The sequence below is a fragment of the Syngnathus acus genome, chromosome 12, assembly GCF_901709675.1.
Source record: "Syngnathus acus chromosome 12, fSynAcu1.2, whole genome shotgun sequence".
NCBI lineage: Eukaryota > Metazoa > Chordata > Actinopteri > Syngnathiformes > Syngnathidae > Syngnathus > Syngnathus acus.
Window position 1 is genome coordinate 11,491,500 of NC_051097.1, and position 19,010 is coordinate 11,510,509.

At 49.4% G+C, this 19,010-nt stretch overlaps 4 protein-coding genes and 1 long non-coding RNA gene across 5 annotated transcripts; 2 read left to right on the top strand and 3 right to left on the bottom strand.

Annotated features, from left to right (window-relative positions):
• Positions 1-1,241: 1,241 nt before the first annotated feature.
• Positions 1,242-3,616, top strand: tescb (tescalcin b). The gene is made up of 8 exons (XM_037264957.1): positions 1,242-1,538; positions 2,147-2,216; positions 2,380-2,460; positions 2,582-2,721; positions 2,810-2,871; positions 2,938-3,042; positions 3,115-3,162; positions 3,268-3,616. The coding sequence occupies exons 1-8, from the start codon at positions 1,475-1,477 to the stop codon at positions 3,343-3,345; spliced, it is 648 nt and encodes a 215-aa protein (XP_037120852.1). The 5' UTR covers positions 1,242-1,474; the 3' UTR covers positions 3,346-3,616.
• On the bottom strand, positions 3,434-5,693 carry m17 (IL-6 subfamily cytokine M17). The gene is made up of 3 exons (XM_037264950.1): positions 5,371-5,693; positions 5,083-5,225; positions 3,434-5,014 (listed from the first exon to the last, which is right to left on the bottom strand). The coding sequence occupies exons 1-3, from the start codon at positions 5,561-5,563 to the stop codon at positions 4,562-4,564; spliced, it is 789 nt and encodes a 262-aa protein (XP_037120845.1). The 5' UTR covers positions 5,564-5,693; the 3' UTR covers positions 3,434-4,561.
• Positions 5,694-8,781: 3,088 nt separating this feature from the next.
• Positions 8,782-12,002, bottom strand: taok3b (TAO kinase 3b). The gene is made up of 7 exons (XM_037264944.1): positions 11,872-12,002; positions 11,223-11,459; positions 11,027-11,155; positions 10,450-10,653; positions 10,145-10,384; positions 9,852-10,064; positions 8,782-9,750 (listed from the first exon to the last, which is right to left on the bottom strand). Exons 2-7 carry the CDS (start codon positions 11,406-11,408, stop codon positions 9,403-9,405), a joined length of 1,320 nt encoding a protein of 439 aa, XP_037120839.1. The 5' UTR covers positions 11,409-11,459; positions 11,872-12,002; the 3' UTR covers positions 8,782-9,402.
• Positions 12,003-12,560: 558 nt separating this feature from the next.
• Positions 12,561-12,940, top strand: LOC119130963. The gene is made up of 2 exons (XR_005099565.1): positions 12,561-12,648; positions 12,749-12,940. It is a non-coding gene; the product is annotated as an uncharacterized LOC119130963 (long non-coding RNA).
• Positions 12,941-13,054: 114 nt separating this feature from the next.
• On the bottom strand, positions 13,055-18,586 carry susd2 (sushi domain containing 2). The gene is made up of 16 exons (XM_037264968.1): positions 18,488-18,586; positions 18,213-18,411; positions 17,804-17,955; positions 17,570-17,737; positions 17,311-17,482; positions 16,930-17,131; positions 16,738-16,823; positions 16,402-16,670; positions 15,380-15,544; positions 15,190-15,327; positions 14,849-15,097; positions 14,325-14,508; positions 14,022-14,116; positions 13,509-13,700; positions 13,334-13,427; positions 13,055-13,229 (listed from the first exon to the last, which is right to left on the bottom strand). The coding sequence occupies exons 1-16, from the start codon at positions 18,540-18,542 to the stop codon at positions 13,193-13,195; spliced, it is 2,457 nt and encodes an 818-aa protein (XP_037120863.1). The 5' UTR covers positions 18,543-18,586; the 3' UTR covers positions 13,055-13,192.
• Positions 18,587-19,010: the final 424 nt, after the last annotated feature.

A 19,010-nucleotide genomic window follows, 5' to 3' on the forward strand; every position in this document is an offset into this window, starting at 1 on the left:
AGCATCAATCCTCGCTGCGCTTCCTTTTTACTCAGCTGTCAAATAATGCCAAAAAATGGCTAGTATGAAATGAGCATACAAAACTTGAGCTTTTCAAAACTAGAATTCGTGATCGAATTGAAAAGGAGCTGGCTGGGGTGAGCGGGAAAGTCATTTGTCTCGTGTAACAACACCCATAGGCCATTCCTGATTGGCTGTTACGGCCCCGCCATGTTGCGAGGCCGCGTCGCAGCAATGAAGGCAATCCAACGGCTACGAGGAAGACATCAAGTTTTAATCAGAAGCGCTAGGTGACTTGCCGAATGCTAATGAGAGCGTCACACTTTTCCAATTTGGAATGACAGCTGCCGGCACCGTTCCGAGCGTTTGGCAGCGCTGCCAAACAGCTGTGAGGCAATCTGGCAAACTTTTGGCATTCCGTTAAGACCTGATCTGTTCGTTAACGTGCTGCAGACAAAAACAAACCGGCAAGACCAGAAAGACAGACATAATAAAGAAGTTGCTTCGTGCACAACCCAAGACTTGATTTGATCAAAACATGCTTTCGCAGCAGAATTACCAATCAACCCAGAGTCCAAAGTACCGAAAACCTCCACCAGCTCCATCAAATATATCCCAAGTATCTGGTCTAAAAGAAGAAATGTATCACCAGCAAGGCGACACTTGAGAAGGCTCCAGGCCCGGCCGGCTCTTTGTGTTGCTTTTTTTGTAAACACACATTGTTGAAACCTGCTGCGAAATGACAGCGTGGTGTGTTCAAGTCCACACCCTGTTCGCAGAAGGTATTTTGCCACGGGGGCCAAGAGCAGCACATTGACTTGCAAAACACACAGAAATGTTTCCCGACCACAGTGCTGACATTGAGCAGCCATTTTGTAGTTAATGTTTGAAATACTTTATGGATGCTATCTGGGGCTTTTACTGGGTTTGAATTCCACTGATAACTTGCTCAAACACGTGAGGACTAAACAATATGGAAGTAGGCCAAAAGCACTTTTGTTCATCTTACCGTATTTCCTCTTGGTCCATTGTTGTCTCATTTGTCTACTTCCGTGTTATCAGTCAATTGAGAGTCTTTCTGCCCCTGCTGGCCACACCTGTGACAAATCAGCTCATTACTGCGTAAAAAGTATGAAAAAGTCGTTTTAAAAAAGAGCCAAATAGCTTATGTGTTGTTGTTGTTTTTTGCACTCAGCTGACTGGTGTCAAATTAAAATGGAAACAACTGTCACAGAAGACGAAGCCTAGACGCGTGACGTCACGGATGCCTATCACGGAAGTCCTGCTTGCTCCTCGGGATGAAGTTTTGTGCCAACAGGCAGGCATTCTGGTGCTTCGCAAACATGCACGTTCAGCCGAGCTTACAGCTAGCTGGGGAGGCGTCGATCTACCACAACTAGAAATACAGCTACCACCTGGTCCCGCTCGGGTCTCGTTTAGAACTTTTTTTTTTTCTAACTGATCTGTGGACGAGATGGGAATTTGGCAGTCACTATCTGGTCCTCCCGAGTACAGACAACTGGCGGAAAAGACAGGCTGTGAGTATTTGTATTGCTCGCGCGCGACACCCAAAAACTGCAGAGCCAGACTTATTTGTAAAACTTCCACTCAGCGGCCACTTCATTAGGCACAGTCGCTCAATGTCACGAGGATCAAAAGCGATCATCATGCTTCGCGCGTGCCTAATATTTTGTCTATCCAAAATATTCGAGACACATTTCTGTCATGCGTAATAAAGTGTCCAGTGAGCTGAGCTGAGCTGAGCTCGCTCGGTTGACTCGTAAATAATTAAAAATTGCAGCCAAAGAAGTGTAACCGAACTCTATTGCATCAAATCAAGCGTTAGACACAAGAGCAACAAAAAAAAACTCTTGTAGATTATGTACAAGGGTGCTTTGTGCGTTTATTTTAGACTTGAATTCTTTGTGCGGCTCCTTCTGTTGTGTGCGTCTTGGCCACTAGGGGGCGCTCGAGTTCACCTCACCCCATCCTGGATTTTATTTGCATCTTTATTTGCGTTGGTTCTCTTTTTCCAAACACCTTGTTGATATTTTTCAGTCGGTGTTTTTCCCCATGGCTGTCAATGATTCATTTAAACCAAAAATGACAATATTGCCAAGTCAATGCTGTGCTTGTCTGTTTCTAGTCACTTGTGAGCAGATTGGCGTTCTCCACAAAAGATTCAAGCAGCTGAGCCACAATGAAGACACCCTGCGGTACTTTGAATTCTTTTTGTGCGATGGAAGTTCCGGAGCTGCCCGACAGACTGCAACTTTCAGCGTGACAGCAGCGAGGCCTTGTGGGAATCCTCGACCGCTGGCCATTGATTTTTTTTTTTTTTTCTTTCCGGTGTGTCTGTGTGTTGTCTGCTCGCTCCAGGAGGGAACACTTCAACGCCATCCACGATCTGGGCTGTAATCCCATCCGAGTGCAGATCATAGAAGCCTTCTTTGACAGGAGGTGCCGAGCCGTGACGCCTCAGCGTTTGATGTTGCTCTGCAGCAAACTTTTTCCTTGCACATTTCTCCACTCGTTCAAACTTTCCGGACATATTCGAGAACCACTTTTCTCATTTTACCAGGAACTTGATCCCGCCCGGCGAGGGCCGGATGGAGGAGATCCACCTGGAGGACTTTGTGGTGATCATGTCCCACTTCAAACCGCCACCACTCAGCATGACGGATGAGGAAAGGGATAGCGTCCGTACAGAGAAGCTCAGATGTGCGCTGACTCTTTGCTTTGTATTTTTCAATGCTCACTTTTTTTTCTTTTCAAATCGCCCGCTGTTTTGTTTTGTTTTTTCCCGCAGTTTTGTTCAACATGCACGACATGGACAACGACGGAACCATAACCCTGGAAGAGTACCGACATGTGAGTCAAGTGTGTTTTACGGCGTGTTTCTTTGACCCCGACTCAAACGTGGACTCACGTGCGCAGGTGGTGGAGGAGCTGCTCTCTCGCAGCGTGCACATCAGCAAGGAAGCCGACAGCATCGCCGACGCCGCCATGTTGGAGGTGGCGGCCATATCCATGGGTCACATGGTACGTTGGGCCCGATCGCGCCGATCGTGACGCTCCTCCTTTGGTGGTCAATTTTCCGCCCGTTACCGGCAGGAGCCCGACGAATTCTACGAGGGCATCACGTTCGAGCACTTCCTTAAGGTGGGTGGTCGTGACGATCGGAATCCACTCGTTGGAACTGTCGAGCACCATCAATGGATCCTGAGCCATGGCTTTATGATTCATTCGTTTGTGTCTTTTGATCAGCTGCTGAACCGCTTTGAGATTGAAGCCAAGATGAACGTTCGCTTTTTGAATATGAACGCCTCCGCGGTGTGCTACTAACGAGGATCGTCGCCATCATCGGACAAATGCTCTCTCGCTTTCGGAACAATCTTCGACTGACATCACGTGATCATGTGAGTCAAAGATGTTTTACAACAATCGAAGAAGCAGTGACGCATTCATTCGTCTCTTCGGGAGTACACGCTTGTCTTCAACCAACAATCAGCGGCCACAACATTTGCTACGCCGCTAATGAGATCCAAGACGAGCTGTATAAAAAAAAAAAAAGATTGATTGTCCATTATGGGTTTTATTGACTCTTAAATATAAAGTGCAATGATAAGAATATGACTAAGATCACACAGACGTCCCTAATATTGTGGCGACTGTATGGAATCAATATTTTTCCACAGTCGAATACACTTGTGTTGTGTGTCATGAAACGATTCACATAATTATTGTGCAGATTGTTTCATCGGCTGGGCCCAAAGTAGGTCGAAATTATTTCAGGGAGGGAGGAAGGATGGAGGTAAGGAAACAAGGAAAAAGGACAAAGGAATTGAGTTGCAAGGAAGCACGCCAAAATGGGCTTTTCGTCACTCGATTGGGAAGTGGCCATGAGGACTTGTCGTCTGCTGCTCTCTGCTGGATTAAACACGAAATGCATGTGGTGGCACTTCAGTCAAATCAAAACGTTGCCTCTCGACATACTTTTCCTGTTGATCATCAATCACCAAGTTGCCTTTTCCGCTCTGAGAACCCGAAACTGAGCTTGCGCTTCTTGAAATAACAGCCAGTTGTTATTAAAGGGAACTTGATTCAGCCGACTACTTCCAGTTTCCAGACAGCTTGTGATCTGAAAGGGCCTGCCCCTTCTCTTACGTCATGCCAACAATGGATGACCTACATCGGGGATGGCCAAGCATGAGGAATCGTCGCCTGATTGCTCCAAAATAACGGCGAGAAGCGGCGGCGGCGACCAGACGTTGTGACGTCACAGAGTCAGACGTCTCTGGACGCTTCCTGATTTTCTTTTTGGGCACCGTCGGGTGCAACGCATGACGCCTCCAGCACAAAAAAGATTCTTCCTCACCGTCTTAAAATGTCGATTTGTTTTTTCTTCTTTTTATTGAGCTGCTGGGCCACGTTTGAACATCCGCGCTACAATCCGAGTCCATTTCCACGTCCCAGTGCAACAATTTCCCAGCGTTGGCGTCATAAATATTAAATATAAATATCATAAATAGGCCTGATGTCCTCTGAGGTCTTTCCGGTGTCACTTGAATGCCCTCCGGCCTCTGCACACTTTGCCCCTGAGGCTCCTGAGCTCCCGAGCCGCGTTGCCCAGGAACTCCTTGTAGGTCTTGACCACCACGCAGCCGTAGACCTTCTGCTGGAACACGTTCTGGGCCGGCAGCTCCAGGACCACGGGCCCCTCGGCCGGCTCCTGCAGGTTGGGGAAGGTGTTCCGGTAGAAGGTCCTCACCAGGGCTCCCAAGTCCTGGCCGCGTTGGCCCACGTGGCCCAGCTGGACCAGAACCGGACTACCGGGAGCCTGGAGGTCCGCTTGCTGCTCGTAGACGCGTTTCAGGTGCGGCAGGAAAGCCCGCAGATGCTCCAGGAGGCTCTCCAGCCGCTCGGAATGCTCCAGGCCGGAGATGGAGGGCTCGGGGATGTCCTGGAGGGACGCCTGGCAGAAGATGTCCGACATGTCCCCTTGGGAGGCTTTCTGGAAGGAGAGACGCGCTTAAGAAACGAGAGCAATCCTCAAGCATGTGACCGGAGAGAGAGACTCACGTAGGTTTTGATGAGGTCGGCGGATTCCTTCTGCGCCAGTCTGGTCACCTTCAGAATCCGTTGGAGGGAGTCGGAGCACTGGCGACTTCTGCCCGAGGACGCCTGATTGGTGGAGAGCAGGAGCAGCAGGAGGGCAAGCAATGCTGGAGAGACAGGTGGAAGCGCATGTCATCTGTCTGTCTGTCATCTGTCTGTCTGTCCACTGTGAGAGTGTGTCTATCACCTTTGTCTAGCTTGTGTGTGTGTGTGTCTTTTGAACTTGATGTTTGTTTTCAAGTGGTCTCTTACTTGTCGGTGTTGCCGTCCAAAGCGGGCGTCCGTCAATCATTCTCCTCCAGGCAGCGCCAAGCGTCACTCTGGTCCCTTTCGCCACGCTGGTCCCTGGGGTCAGCGTCGGCGCTCCGGCTCGCGGCTCTTCATGTTGCGCCTGGGCCAACTTGTGTTCTTTTACAGAAGTGCTCGCAAAGGGTATATCTGTCATCTCGGGAAGTGACGTGAAAGGGTTTTGTGAGGCAACCAAATTTTCCAGAATTTCCTCCTTGCATGATGCTGATGCGGCCTTTTGCCTGTGACTTTTATGGAACTTGATTGACAGGGCGGGGGCAATGCCCGTACATGCCCGCCGGGTCACGTTGAGGCGTGTCGTCTGCGTGTCCTCGCTTGTTGGCATCATCGATAAGAAAAATAATGATCGATCATTTGTGTTCTGAGGACAAAACAAGAATGTGTGTTCCTCCCCTTTTTTTTGTGAGCATTCTTAACAGGAAATGGCGGAAGGCTTCTTTCTCAATCTTCAACTTGTTTGTGCAGTAAAGTGGCAGAGCTGCTGGGTGGGGGGGGGGGGGGGGGGCGCGACGATGAGGACATGGCACAGTCAGGCTGAGGTCACGTTAGAGCACCGCCGTTTCATCGTGACTCGGCCAATGAGGAAGCAACCTGCGTGGCAAGATGGCATATTATGCAATCTTGATTTTTTTTTTTGGGTGGGGGCGACTTGAAGGCGTAATGGTGGTGGTCAACACCTCATCGCTCACTTCCGCTCGGGAGGGGATCCCGTGACGTCAATTCAACAATCGCTGATGATAGTTGACACATCAGTTGGAAAATGCTAAATGACTAATATGATGCGATTGCCATGATGGCTTTCATTCAAATAGAAAAAATAGGATGTACCCTTTTGTTGAATTCAAATGTATTTATTATATTTTTTAACTTGAGCATTTGTATGTACATGATTTAAAATGAATTATTAAGAATTATTCATATTAATTTTAATTAATATGAATGATTATAAATTAAATGTAACATTTGTCTTGAGTGAGTTTTCTGATTGGACATACTAAACCAATTTCTCAATTTTAAATGACATATTTTGATGACTTCTTTGAGTTTATTTCCTTATTTTATATAAAAAAATATGTTTACACATTTGTAAATCTACAATTCTCCAAACTATTTCGATTAAATAAAATCTATATTTTTGAAAGATTTATTTTGAAAATAATGTAACTGGTAATATTTGAGGCCAAACATATCATCCATACAGTATCTTTAAAGGCTTTATTTTCTGCCTTTGTCATCAAATACGGAAATGGGGAATGCGCTACGACAAAGAACTGAACAGAGAGTCTTTTATTTTGTGTTGGAACCACACAGGAAACGGCGGGCGGGCCGGCCGGCCGGCCGGCCGGGGTCCTTCCCCTTTATCCGTCCAACCGTCACCTCATATTTAAGTTCTAACTAAACACACGTTTCTAGAAAGACACATCATCAAAATCCAAATCCTCTTCGTCATGAAAATCATCGTCATTCAAACCATTTCGGCCAAGTCGGGAATGCTTCTGAAGCACTCGGCCAAGCCTTTTCTTTGTTTTTGCACTTTTCTATGCGTGTGTGTGTGTTTTGTGTACGGGTGTGTTGTCTTTTGAAGCCACTGAATGAACCTCGTAGCACTTTTTGGACTTGCACGCATAAAAAAGGCCTTACTGCATACCAGGAACATCATCATAATCATCATCACCGTATTGTGAAAATGATTTTTTTTAGGTCAATCGAGGCTCAGATTGATTCCTTTCTATTGCCTTTGGGGTTGCTCAAATTCCTTTTCTTCTTATTCAAGTCAAGACCAGCACATGAAATCAAGTTAAAAGAATCATTGAGAACCCAACTCCGTTTTTGCCAAATCAAAGTGAAGTTCCAGTTCCAGCCTCTAGGGGGCAGTCCTCTATTGCACTCACTGTCAATGTGTCAAATAGGATAGCGCCAACTACTGCCGAGGAGGACTAACTCAACTTTGCTTTAAGTATCGGTGTCCGGTATCGGCAGCGTCCTTGACGACCCGATATCGCTATTGGCCCGATGCTAAAACCTGCTATTGGTTCAAAGCGCACGGGATATTTGGACCTGGACCACTGTTGCGCTATTCTTTTTTTCTAATTCCGATTTGCTTCTCTGTTTTTAGGCAACCTCGACGACGGAGATAAAGACGGAATCAAAGTGCGAGCAATACCACCCAACCGATGCAAGTTGGAAGGTCCAAGTCCAAATCACATGTGCGCTAAAACCCCCAGATTTTTTCGAGGACCAAAAACTGTCGCCTGCAAAAGCACCAAAAATGGAGTTGGCCCGCCGAAGCTTAACTCACTCACTGCCAACCCAGTTAATATCGTTGACGTCTATAACCGTCAATGGCACTGAATGAGTTGGAAAAAAATGGCGTTGGCTCAATCTGTCCGTGTCGTTGACGGGTCGACAAGGCTAAAACTGGCGTAAGAAATGAAGCACCAAACGATTCGTTCGTCCGAAAAATGGAAATTGTGCAACCTGCTCAGCGAACGTCACGGCGAATATTGCGTCAGTCCCACCGACACAACTGTTGGAACATTCTGCGCTTTCCACGGAAATCCACCCATTACTGAAAATCAAAACTGTCACTCAAGTTTGCGTTCCCATGAAAAGTGTCCGAGTCGTCATCATCCTAATTGCAAATCTGCCTCGTGTGTGTGTGTGCGTGCGTGCGTGTGTGTGCGTGTCGTTCCGTCCGCCGTTACAATGGAGTCTCACAACTACACGATCCCCCCCAAAAAACTTGTAAGCTCCGTCACGTGAATAAATAGACGGTGGGCGTGTCCTAATTCTATGCTCAAGTACAAATATTGATTTCATATCAAAAAACAGCACAATTGTCACCATTGGTCGTGGCCAACACGTCGGATGAGCGAATGGAGACAAAAGAACAGCAAATCAAATTTGGAGAAAAGGCACGACAACTCAAAGAAAGGCAGATGTGAATCCATCATAGCTTGTCCGTTTTTGGGGGGGGGGGGGGGGGCAACCTAAAAATTCTGCTGACAGCCACTTTATTTACAAACGGAGCCATGCGTCACGTGTCCCTAATAAAGTGCATGCAATGAGAAAAGCCATGACGCCGCCACGCCGACGTTCACATTCTGAAAAAACAAGAAGTGGGGAAAAAAAAAAGAAAACCGCTTCAGGCAAAAAAGGACAACCAGAAAAAGAAAGACCAGATGAGGAACCAGAAGAAGAAAGACCAGATGAGGAACCAGAAGAAGAAAGACCAGATGAGGAACCAGAAGAAGAAAGACAAGAAGATGACGAGAAGACAAAGAAAAACAGGAAGAAGAACGAGAACCAGAAGGACCAGAAGAAGGAGAAGAAGAACGTCACGGGGAGGTGTTGTGGGTGTCGTCAGCTCACATTCCAGCATGTCCCGGCCGGGCGTGGGGTGGGCAAAGGTTTTGTGCTCACGTTTGGATTTTCAACCGCAAAGAGGTCAAAAATCAAAAGTGGATCTTGCTTGCAAGTAACATTTGGACTTTTGGCTGACAATTGGCCTCATTAGAGCAGAAGAAGATCTGGATTGTGCCGTGGGTGGGAAAAACAGCACTTTACAATGACGCCATCCAAAACAAAACAAAAAAAAGTCATTTGGCCCACCGTGGGCCCGATTGGAGAAGAGATTTGGCCCCGTTGACCCCCAGGCCACACTTTGCCCACCCCTTCTCTACACACACGCACACACCATGGAGTTCCACTGAAACATATCAAAGTGCCCATTTTAGCAAAAAATTTCCTGAATTATTCACTTGATACCAAAAATCCAGACAAAGGGGGACGGACGACTAATCCCAAGACGGCTAGTGGCCGGATCCGCCCGGCTTCCGGCGTGAAGGAAGGAAGGAAGGAAGGAAGGAAGGAAGGAAGGAAGGAGGGAAGGAAGGAAGGAAGGAAGGAAGGAAGGAAGGAAGGAAGGAAGGAAGGAAGGAAGGAAGGAAAAGATGGCCGCCGGCTGGTCCGCTTTCATCTGTTGTCGTCCTTGAGGAACAAGTCCAAAGACCCCAGACTCCCGAAGCCCAGGATGCGAGTCTCGCTGTCAAAGGACAAAATCTCTCGCTCCTGACGCTCCAGCAGAGTTTTGATCCTCTCGCTGCGATCCTTCTGCAGAGCCGAAAGCTCCTCCTCCATCTTCTGCTCCAGGTGGGCCCGGCGGATGGAGACCTTCTGCTCCAGCTTCTGCAGCTCTCGCTGGTGCTGGCTCTCCATCTGGGACTTGGTCTTCCTCTGGTAGGCGTCCAGCAGCTCCATCTCCTGCTTCAGCTGCTGCTTCAAGGCCTCGCACTCCGCCTCTTGCTCCGCCTCCAGCCTCATCTGCATAACGGCAATAGGGCTTTATCGTGTGTCTACGTGTGTTGCGCCTCCGTTGTTAGCACGGACGCTAGTTTGGCTGGCGACGGCACGGCGGCGCGTACCGCTTGCGAGGCCGTCATCTGGTTGATGGAGTGCTCGTACTGCTCGGCCAGCACGGCCAGCTTGCGGGTCTGCTCCTCCTTCAGCCCCTTGAGGAGACTCTTGTGCTCCGCTTTGGGCGAGACCTCCAGCTGGTGGTTGCGCAGAGCTTTGTACTGCTTGTTCTGAACCTTGCACGTGTCCTGGAACTGCTTCTTGATCTGCAGCTCCAGCGCCTGAGGACGGACGCGCAAATTCAATTCACCCTTTCGTGTTCTTTTTATCTTGCTACTTTTTCAAGGTGCACGAAGGTGACCTTGAGGTCTCTGGGCTGCTGCCTGTGCTCCAAGGCGTGTTTGCGCAGGAGCTCGTGCTGCCTGCGGCTGTTGTACTCCTCCTGGTTCTCCAGCTCGGTCTGGTGCTGCAGCCGCATGAGCTCCACGCGCAGCTTGTGGAGCACGTGAAGATGCCGCTGCTCCAGGTCCTGGGTGGCCTCGTCCTGGCGGATCATCAGGGCGTGCTCCATCTCCTTCTGGCTCCTCTTCTTGTTCAGCTCCTGGGGAGAGGGGAGGACATTTTGGATTTGCACCCGCTAGGACCCCCCCCCCCCGACATGCTCACCTCTCTGAGTTGCTCCTGCTCAAAGTCGTGCTTCCTGAGCAGACTTCGGCGCTTGAGGGCCCGGCAGCTTCGCTCGTAGACGAGCCGCTGCTGCGCCAGCAGGTTGGCTTCCTCCTCGGCCTGCGAGCGCTGAATGGTCTCCTTGTGCCGCGAAAGACGCTCTTGCTTCTCCTCTCTCGGGGTGCACGGGTCTTCGCTCATCTCCTGCAAATTCGACGACACACCAAATACAGCAGCAATAACTAGCAGGCGCCGCCTAGTGGCGCTAAAAAGTAGGAAGGGTCACCGTTTTTATCGGTTACAATCTTTTTTATGATAGGTTCGTTTAAAAAAGACATTCGTTGTTGAGCGAGCAGTGTGTATTGATCAGCGCTACATCGGCAGATATCTGTTCCTGCCCTTTTTTAAAATCCATTCTAATTAGTAGATTTGATAGTAGTTTAGTAGTTTGTTAAGTTTGCCACAATCTCCATGTGTATGATCATTTTTGTCCATTTTGCAGAAAAATTCAAGTGGCGTGAACGTTTTGAGCTTCGGGGAAAGTCGAGAAGAGCAATTTTTGCGCGCGTCTTTTCACCTCTTTGATTTTGTCCTTGCAGAGTCGGTACTCTCTCTTCTGGCTCTCCAAGAAGGACGTCAGCTCCTTCTTCTGCTGAGCTGCGATCTGCTGCTGGATGCGCCTCTCCTCCGCCGCCACCGACTTCATCTGCCGGGAGGCGCCACGCATGGGTATCGTGGCCCTTCTGCCAATGGAGACGGACGACGGGCCGTACCTCTTTGTCGGTCTGGGCGGCGTGGCGCTTGGCCAGCCGCTCCAGCTCGGCGTACGTGCTGTTGGCCTGCGTCTCCAACTCCTTGTGCAGCCTCAGCCTGTGCTCGTCCATCTCGGCCTTGAGCCTGTTCTCCAGGGCGATCAGCTGCTTCTGGTGCTGCCGCCGCATGCGCTTGTAGCCAGACATCTGCTCCCGCAGCTCAAAGTTCTGCTCATGCTCCTGGATCTGCCTGATGACCTGCAAAACCAAAAAAACCAAAGTCACAAACAGCCTATTTGATTTGGACTTGAAATGCTGGCAGTTCGTCGGAAGGTGTGCACACTTTTGCAACCACATTTTAATTTTCATTCGCCGGTTACTAACGGTGGAATTTTCTTTTCAGTTTCAAATTCATTTGAACAGCGTGAGTCGATTTTTTAAGGAGGTGAGTGAGGAGGAGGAGGAGGGGGAAAATAACATCCATTAACAGGATGTGGTTGCCATGACTACGGATGGATGTAGTCATCGCATAACGCGCGAGTGTGCGCGCTCCCCCCCCCCTCCTCCTCCTCCCCCTTCACACACGCACATGCACGCGCATTACACTTCTCCCCCCCCCTGTTCTTGTTCTTGTTGTTCATGCAATCGACGGACGAAGAGTGCCAAGTACCAAAGATGCTGATGTGACGGTGGCGGTGTTGCGTTCGCAGTGGCTCGGCTGCCGCCGGCTGTGGTGAGAAGAAGGCCGCAGCTGTGGCCCGCTGGAGTCCCCGTGCGCGGCCTCATCCCTTCTTCACGCCGGCAGCATGCTCCTGCACCGCGGAGGGGGGACGAGGAGCAGAGGAGGAGCCGAAGAGGAGCCGCGCTTCTGCCGCCGCCGCCGCCGCCGCTGCAGGAGGAGGAGGAGGAGCTGGAGCGGCCCGCCGGCGCAGCAGGCCCGCTCTCGTTGTGTCCGACGTCCGCAAATGCAGCACACGTCCGCCGCCGGCCTCACGCGCATCCTGCAGCTCCGCTCAACGCGGGCTGCGAGTCCTTTTTGGCCGGGAAAAGGGCATCCTCCAGCCAATCAATGCAAAACCAAAGGCCGCCGTGATTCTCCAGAGGCTCGGGGAGGGGGGGGGGGGGGGGGCAGGGGGCGGGGGTGACAAATTGAAAATAATAATAATAATAATACGGAGCAAGGGGGAGGGGGAGGCAATTACGCAATGCCTACCATTGATAATCGCGGAAAGATGTGATGTAATTTAGTGGCACCGGAGAGGAGGCAGCCTTTCCCCGGGTGACGGTTGCCATGCTCGCCTGGAGGACGGCGGTGGCGGTGGCGCTTGCGGTGGCGGCGGCGGGCCGGTGGCGGGAGGCGAGTCCGGACATGGTGCCCAGGCGTCCCGATGTGACGCCGCTCGAAGGCTCGGATGTGTGTCCTACATTTACAGCGCACTTGGTCATGGTAGGTGCTTCTCGTGCCTTCTATTCATCTCCTCAACTCTCTCTCTCTCTCTTTTTCTTTTTTTGGTCCCACTTTTCTTACACTCCCCCTTCCCTTAAAGAGACACCGCGCAATACTACGCCACGCGCGCACGCGCTCAATTTACTATGACGCGCTTCACTCTCGTGATGGCGGATAGGTGTGAAGATGAAAACGGGCAGATGGATAAGTAGGAGGGGGGAAATAGAAATAAAATACCATCATAAAAGTAATACAAGTATCTATACACATCATTTCAAATACATACACAAATAAGAAGAAATTCTCGTTCAGTTTTCTCCAACAAATGACCAGATAGCTAGCAAGCTAGCTAACGATGGACAGCTAGATCGATCAATGGGTGCCCAAAAGTAAAACTGCACTGAAGAAGCAAGAAAGAATTTATTTTCACTTTTGGAAGTCATTGTGCAATGTCAGCAGAATACAATTAAGCCGCTGTACTACTCGTGCTCTGTACGAGTGAAGACAAAGGTTGTGCTTTGAGGAAGGGAGGGCCCGCTCTCAGTTAAAGATTGACATTCATTCCCGTTGACCTTCTCGACCTGCAAACACATAAAAACGCCAAATCATCAGATCATCGTAACGTTTCATCCCATCAGAAACGGGATGACATCATCAAATGAGAATAATGCTGCTTGACCCTCACCGTTTTTTGGTCCACAGCACGAGCCCCGTTGTTATTAGCGCGACCCCCAGTAGAACGCCGACCACAGAACCGGCGATTACGGCCGTGTTGTTACCTGTCGTCAAAAAACGAAACCAAGCTGATGCAAATTGTGAAAAAGGAAGGGTGACACTTGTTTTCACACATGTGGACGCACTAGTGGGACTGTTGGGAACGCAAACGGTGTCGCCTCCCGCCGACCAAGTGCCGTCCGCCTGGCACGTGCGCTGGGCCGGTCCTTGCAGCGTGAAGCCGTCGTGGCACAGCAGGCGCACCGTGGCCCCTTGCAGGTAGGTGGTGCCCTCCTTCTTGCCGTTAGTCGGAGGCGCCAGCCAACCGCAGGAAATCACTGCACGCGGACAGGAAGTCCAAATGACAATCAACAAAAACACCGTGACGCCATTGGATTGTGACATGCTAATGCTAACGTGCAATGCATACTGTATATATAACTTAACAGCGTCATTAGCTTAGCAATTAGCCTCACGCGATAAAATGCTAATGGGAAACTTAGTGACCTTAGCTTAGCATGTAATTTAGCCTTCTGCTAATTGTGTTTGATACGAATCTATACTACGCTAAATCTTTGCTGTTTGATGTGTGAAGTTACAATATTTTATTGATGACCTGACTGTTCTCTGGCAAATACTTTCAATGAGTCAACACTTACCAGGCTTCAAGTCTTCCACAAGAGAAATGTGACCACCGAACGAGGCTTTGGTGGCCTTTCCCAGGTCCGAACTCCGACCCACCAAAATATCGTACCTGCAAAAAATCACCATCAAAATCATGACGTGTTAGCATTACGTTAGCAGATGTTTTTGGTTTGGTGAAACATTTTCGGGTTTTTTTTCTCCCCAGTCATTATATTAAAACATTTTTACTGTAAACCTCACCTGGGACTGATACATTCAATTTGAAAACACAAAACAAATCCAATTTTGTCTGTTTTATGCTTTTTGGGGATTCATACCTGCAGAAGTGAGAGTCGTCTCCAGAGCAAATGTCTGAAGCAATATTGTAGAGCGGGTCGTTGGGATTCTCTGGGACTGAAAACGCTGGAATAAAATCGGGGTCGTGTCTCGGAGAATTGTAAAAGGTGTCCAAAAGGTATTTGGAATCGTACGTAAACAAGGCGGATGTGTTGGAGACAGCCCCTGGAAAACAACAACAACACTCCTATTGAAGTCGTGTGGAAACATTTCACAAGATAGAAATTCTCATTTTTGAAAAACTATAGTTGTTATTAATTTATTGTATTTGTAAAAATTTGACAAACAAATGTTTTACAAGATAGAAATAGTTATTGTTAAATTATTGTAGTTTTAAAATTGGACAAATATTTCAATTTTATGGGCCCCAAGGTTAAACAACAAATGATTGAATGCAATCATCAAATACGTTTGAATTCACCATTTCAAAACTGCTCCATTGGTAATTCTAAGATATACTCTTGCCAATGTCAATTTCATTTCAAAGATGAAGTGATTGACTCACAGCTAGCCCCAAAGTTGAAAACCTCCTCAGCGTTATTGGCGCCGGCCGCCAAGCCGCCGTGGGCGGGAAGCAGGTCGTCGCCGGCCACGCCGTTGAAGTTGCCCAACAAGCCCCGTGTGGAGTTGTGGAATTCTTCCGGCAGGAGCACCGTTGCCGTAACGGCAGGGCCGCGGAGACGCACCTCCACGCCAGCGCCGCTGGGGAACATCACCGTCACGTTGGCGCCGGAAGGCGAAAACACAAACACACCTGACAAGACACAATTTAGCATTTGCAAAAATCCGATTGGATATTTGGGACCTTTTTTTGAGCCCAGCTATCTTTAGGTCGTTTTTCCTCACCATCCAGGTCCATCCAGCTCTGCTCATTGAACAGAAGTCGCTTTTGATTTTGCAGCACTTGTAGGTTGTAATCACCGGCGACCAGACGCACCTCGATGATGTCCGACGTGGCTTCTCTCATGACCACGGACGACAGCTTGGTCGCATTTTCTGTGTGGCCAAAATCAATGTGAGGAAATCTCCAGGAAGTGCGCTTTCGACGCGACCGTATTTAGCTTACCGTTGACCGGCTCGGTTCTGCCTTGGATTGTCAGACGCTTTCCGGGAGACGTCAGCAAAGTGTACTCGCCTTTGCCGTTGAAAGAATAGCGGACGCCATCGAACGTTATGAAATGTGGATCTCCAAACACAACAGCTGGGGGTGCAAACGGAGATGAGTGAGGCGCGAAAAGTGCTACGGGGACGCCCTCTAGCGGTACGTGAAAGTATCACTCAATTCATTTTGCCTTTCCAAAACTTTAACTATGTCACAGATGTCCTTTGTTTTTTGTCTTTGGCAATTCATTCAATACACGATCCTTTGTGGTTTTTCATGTATTTTACGGCCGTAAATTGGGAGAACGATCGAACATTAATCTGGGAGTTGTAGTCCCGTTAATGTGCGTCAGGCGGAAGTAACGTCATATAGCAACAGCCAATAAGAAAAAAAGCGCCATCTGATGACGTCACTCCTAAGCGACGAGTTTGCGCGTGGTTCGTATGGTTCAAATGGTTCAGCTACTTTGTTGACGTACGCAGCCGGACACGCAGCGCCAGGTAAGGAGCGCTTTCCTTTTACAGAATGCTTCAAATGTCTCCACTGTAGAAGAAAAATGAAAACTAATACTAAAACGGAAGTAAAACGAAGCATTTAAAACAAAACTAACAAAGCTGTCTTGAAAACAAATTCAAACTTACTAAGTTTGAAAAAAAAAAAAACCTCAAAGCAAAATAAAAACGAACTAGAATCCAAACTATAATAATCTTGCTCTGAATTGGTGAACAAATGCGGAAGTAGGAGGTAAATACGCAAGATTGCTCCTAAAATTTTGGATTGTACAGTACTGTAAGAAGGTGGAAATTTGAGGAATGTTGATGTCCTGAATGAGCCAACCAGCTGTATGTTTCAATAGCATGAATCCGTGTTGAGGCGTGTGCAGATGACGTCGTTGAACATGTGAGCTCATCTAAAAAGGGTGGCAATCATGCAAATGTCAACGTTTGTTTCCCGACCTGAGGCGGGAGGCCGGTACCGCCGACAGTCGCTGGAGGGTCTGTGTTTGAAGTAGTAGTGGCAGTTGTCAGACCAGAGGCAGCAGTAGTAGAAGCTGAGGACGTCGTACACCCAGTGGGACTGGCCGGGCACCCGGGGGGGGTCGCGGTACGGGGGCGAGCCCCAGTCGTGGGCCCGGTCCGGGGTGCTCCCTCCGATGGAGTCGGCCGTCAGGACCTGAGCGCCGCTGCTGTCGTAGCAACACTGCTGACCCGCCCTGTACGTGGGACTGCGGACGCCATGTCCGACGTGAGCCTATTTTTTAGGAGCGCTGAGCATTTTCCGAATGGACTTGCCTGGCTTGTACGGCCCTCACGCAGTGAATACTGCCCGGGTGGTACGTGCACACGCTGCCTTTCTCCATATCGCAGCCGTAATCCGTCTGAATGCGCAAAACCAGAGAGAAATCCTTTTTTAATTCGGGCCGGCCACCCCCGAAGAAATGGCGCCTGGATTTTGAGGGCCGTTTCGTTTGAAATTTGCCTTACGTGGAATCTTCCCGTGTCAGCCCGGGCCTGCGCCAGGGTGCAGGGGCAGTCGATAATTTCGTCCAGGAAGTTGGGCAGGTCGTTTTCCAGCAGGTCCCACGCTAAACATTTGTCCAGCGCCCAAGCCCCAGAGTCGTTACGGAACTTCCAGTCCAGGTGCCAGGCCAGGGCGTGGTCCTCCGTCCACGCCGCTTCCACATTCCTAACGTTATATTATTAGCCATCATGTCAGTTTGAAAATGATTGTTTTCCCTTTCAGCCAATAGGCTAATAGCTAGCGAGCAAGCTAGCTAGATCGATATAATGAATACATATGTGCATAACATCGATTGTTTACATTTCTAAAATGACAGACGTCATTCAAAAGAAACTTGAACGTACACCAAACCATTTGGGTTTGCGCTCGAACTGATCCGGAGCGCTCCGAGTTCCCAACTTGAGAACTTGGCTGAAGGTTGAGGCACAAAAGTGTAGCTGCCCTTGTTGGCGCTATCCGTGGCCAGGGAGTAGAGGTACCTCCACTCGGCACGCCACTGCTCCGAGTAGGGCTTTCCTGGGGAAGAATTGCGCAATAGTTGAAAAAGTACTCAAGTGGTTTAAGTCCAAAAAATGGACAGTGTTCCCGCAATTACCCCCTTACCAATCTCCCTGTAGCCCCACAACTCAATGTTGACCCTCTTTGCTTGGACCAGCGACGTGTTCCAGGTCACCTGCAAGGCGCCGCCCACCCCGGGTGTGCCGTAGTACTGCCACTTGGTGGAGTTCACCAACACCGCCTTGAACTTGGAGTCCAGCTTGCCGGTATGCACTGCGCAAGACGCAAAATATTCACCGGGGTCCGAATGCGTGACGCCGGAACGGGGACGTCACGTACCCGCCAGCCAGGAGCCCGCTCTGTTGAAGGTGATGCCGTAATTGGAGGAGACCTGCACGGGGATCCAGCCGCTTTGGTAGAGGAGGGGCGAGACGCAGTGGGCGCGCTGGTTCGAGTCCACGTAACCCTTGGTCCTGATGTTGTCCACGAACCTGAACGAGGGTCATTCGGGGTCACCTCACTTTTGAGCCATCAAAGTGATTTATTGTTATTGTCTATTATATATCTGTATGTTGTCCATAATGTAAGGATATCTGGCCAATATCTGATACTTATGGGAAAGCAGGCCCCCTATTTAAAGCTTTAAATAGCTGGCTTGGGGTGACCTTTCACGCATCCGTCATACTGTTTGTTGTATCGTGTTGTATGTCTTGGATATTGCGTGAATAAACTCAAACTCAAGTCCTACTTGCAGAGGATTCGAGAACTTTGGTTGAAGGTCGCGTGGAGTAGGACAAAATCGGTGCCGCCCAAAATGGATCCCGACTGCGGGGAGAATTCCACGCAGAATTGACGGTAATCAGGACAGCAGTCGTCCAGAGACGCGCACGTGGGCCGGCACGAACACGAGCCCGACGGTTGGCCGCATTTGCCCTCGCATGACTCGCCTCCGCAACAAAAACAAAAAAAAGTCACATTTTTTCACACATTTGATGGACGCAAAGTGACAAAAGATCCGCTTACCGAGTGTCCCGCTGATCCACCAGAGGAGAAGAACCAAGATGGCAGACTTTTGCATCTTTGGGCTTTTGTGTGAGCGGCCGACGAAACTTGGCCGGCCCGCTCCGGATGACATTCAATCATCAACTGAAGCCCGTCGCTTTAGATAACGCTTTGGATGACGGCTCGGCGGAGGTTCGCGTCGCGCCGTCGCCGGACTTTGGCCCGCTTTTATTCCACTCTTCTCAAGACAAAAAAGTCATGGCCGCTGCCCGGCGTCTTTTACTGCTCTCGTGAGCACCTTTGACACCACTCAAAGTTTTATGTGGGCTTTTTATAGAGTGCAGCTGCACGTATCAATCTGAGGCCATCGCGATAAAGAAAGCAGTGTCCAATAAGTCTTAGGAATGGAATGAGGCCTCACGCGGCCGCTGGCTTTTTGGTGAACGCTTAGGCCTACTACTCTACCTGCTGTCGCTCATAATTGGGAGGCTTTGTGTTTTTAGTAGGTGCTACTATTTGATGGAAAGGTTTGAGAACCCGCAGA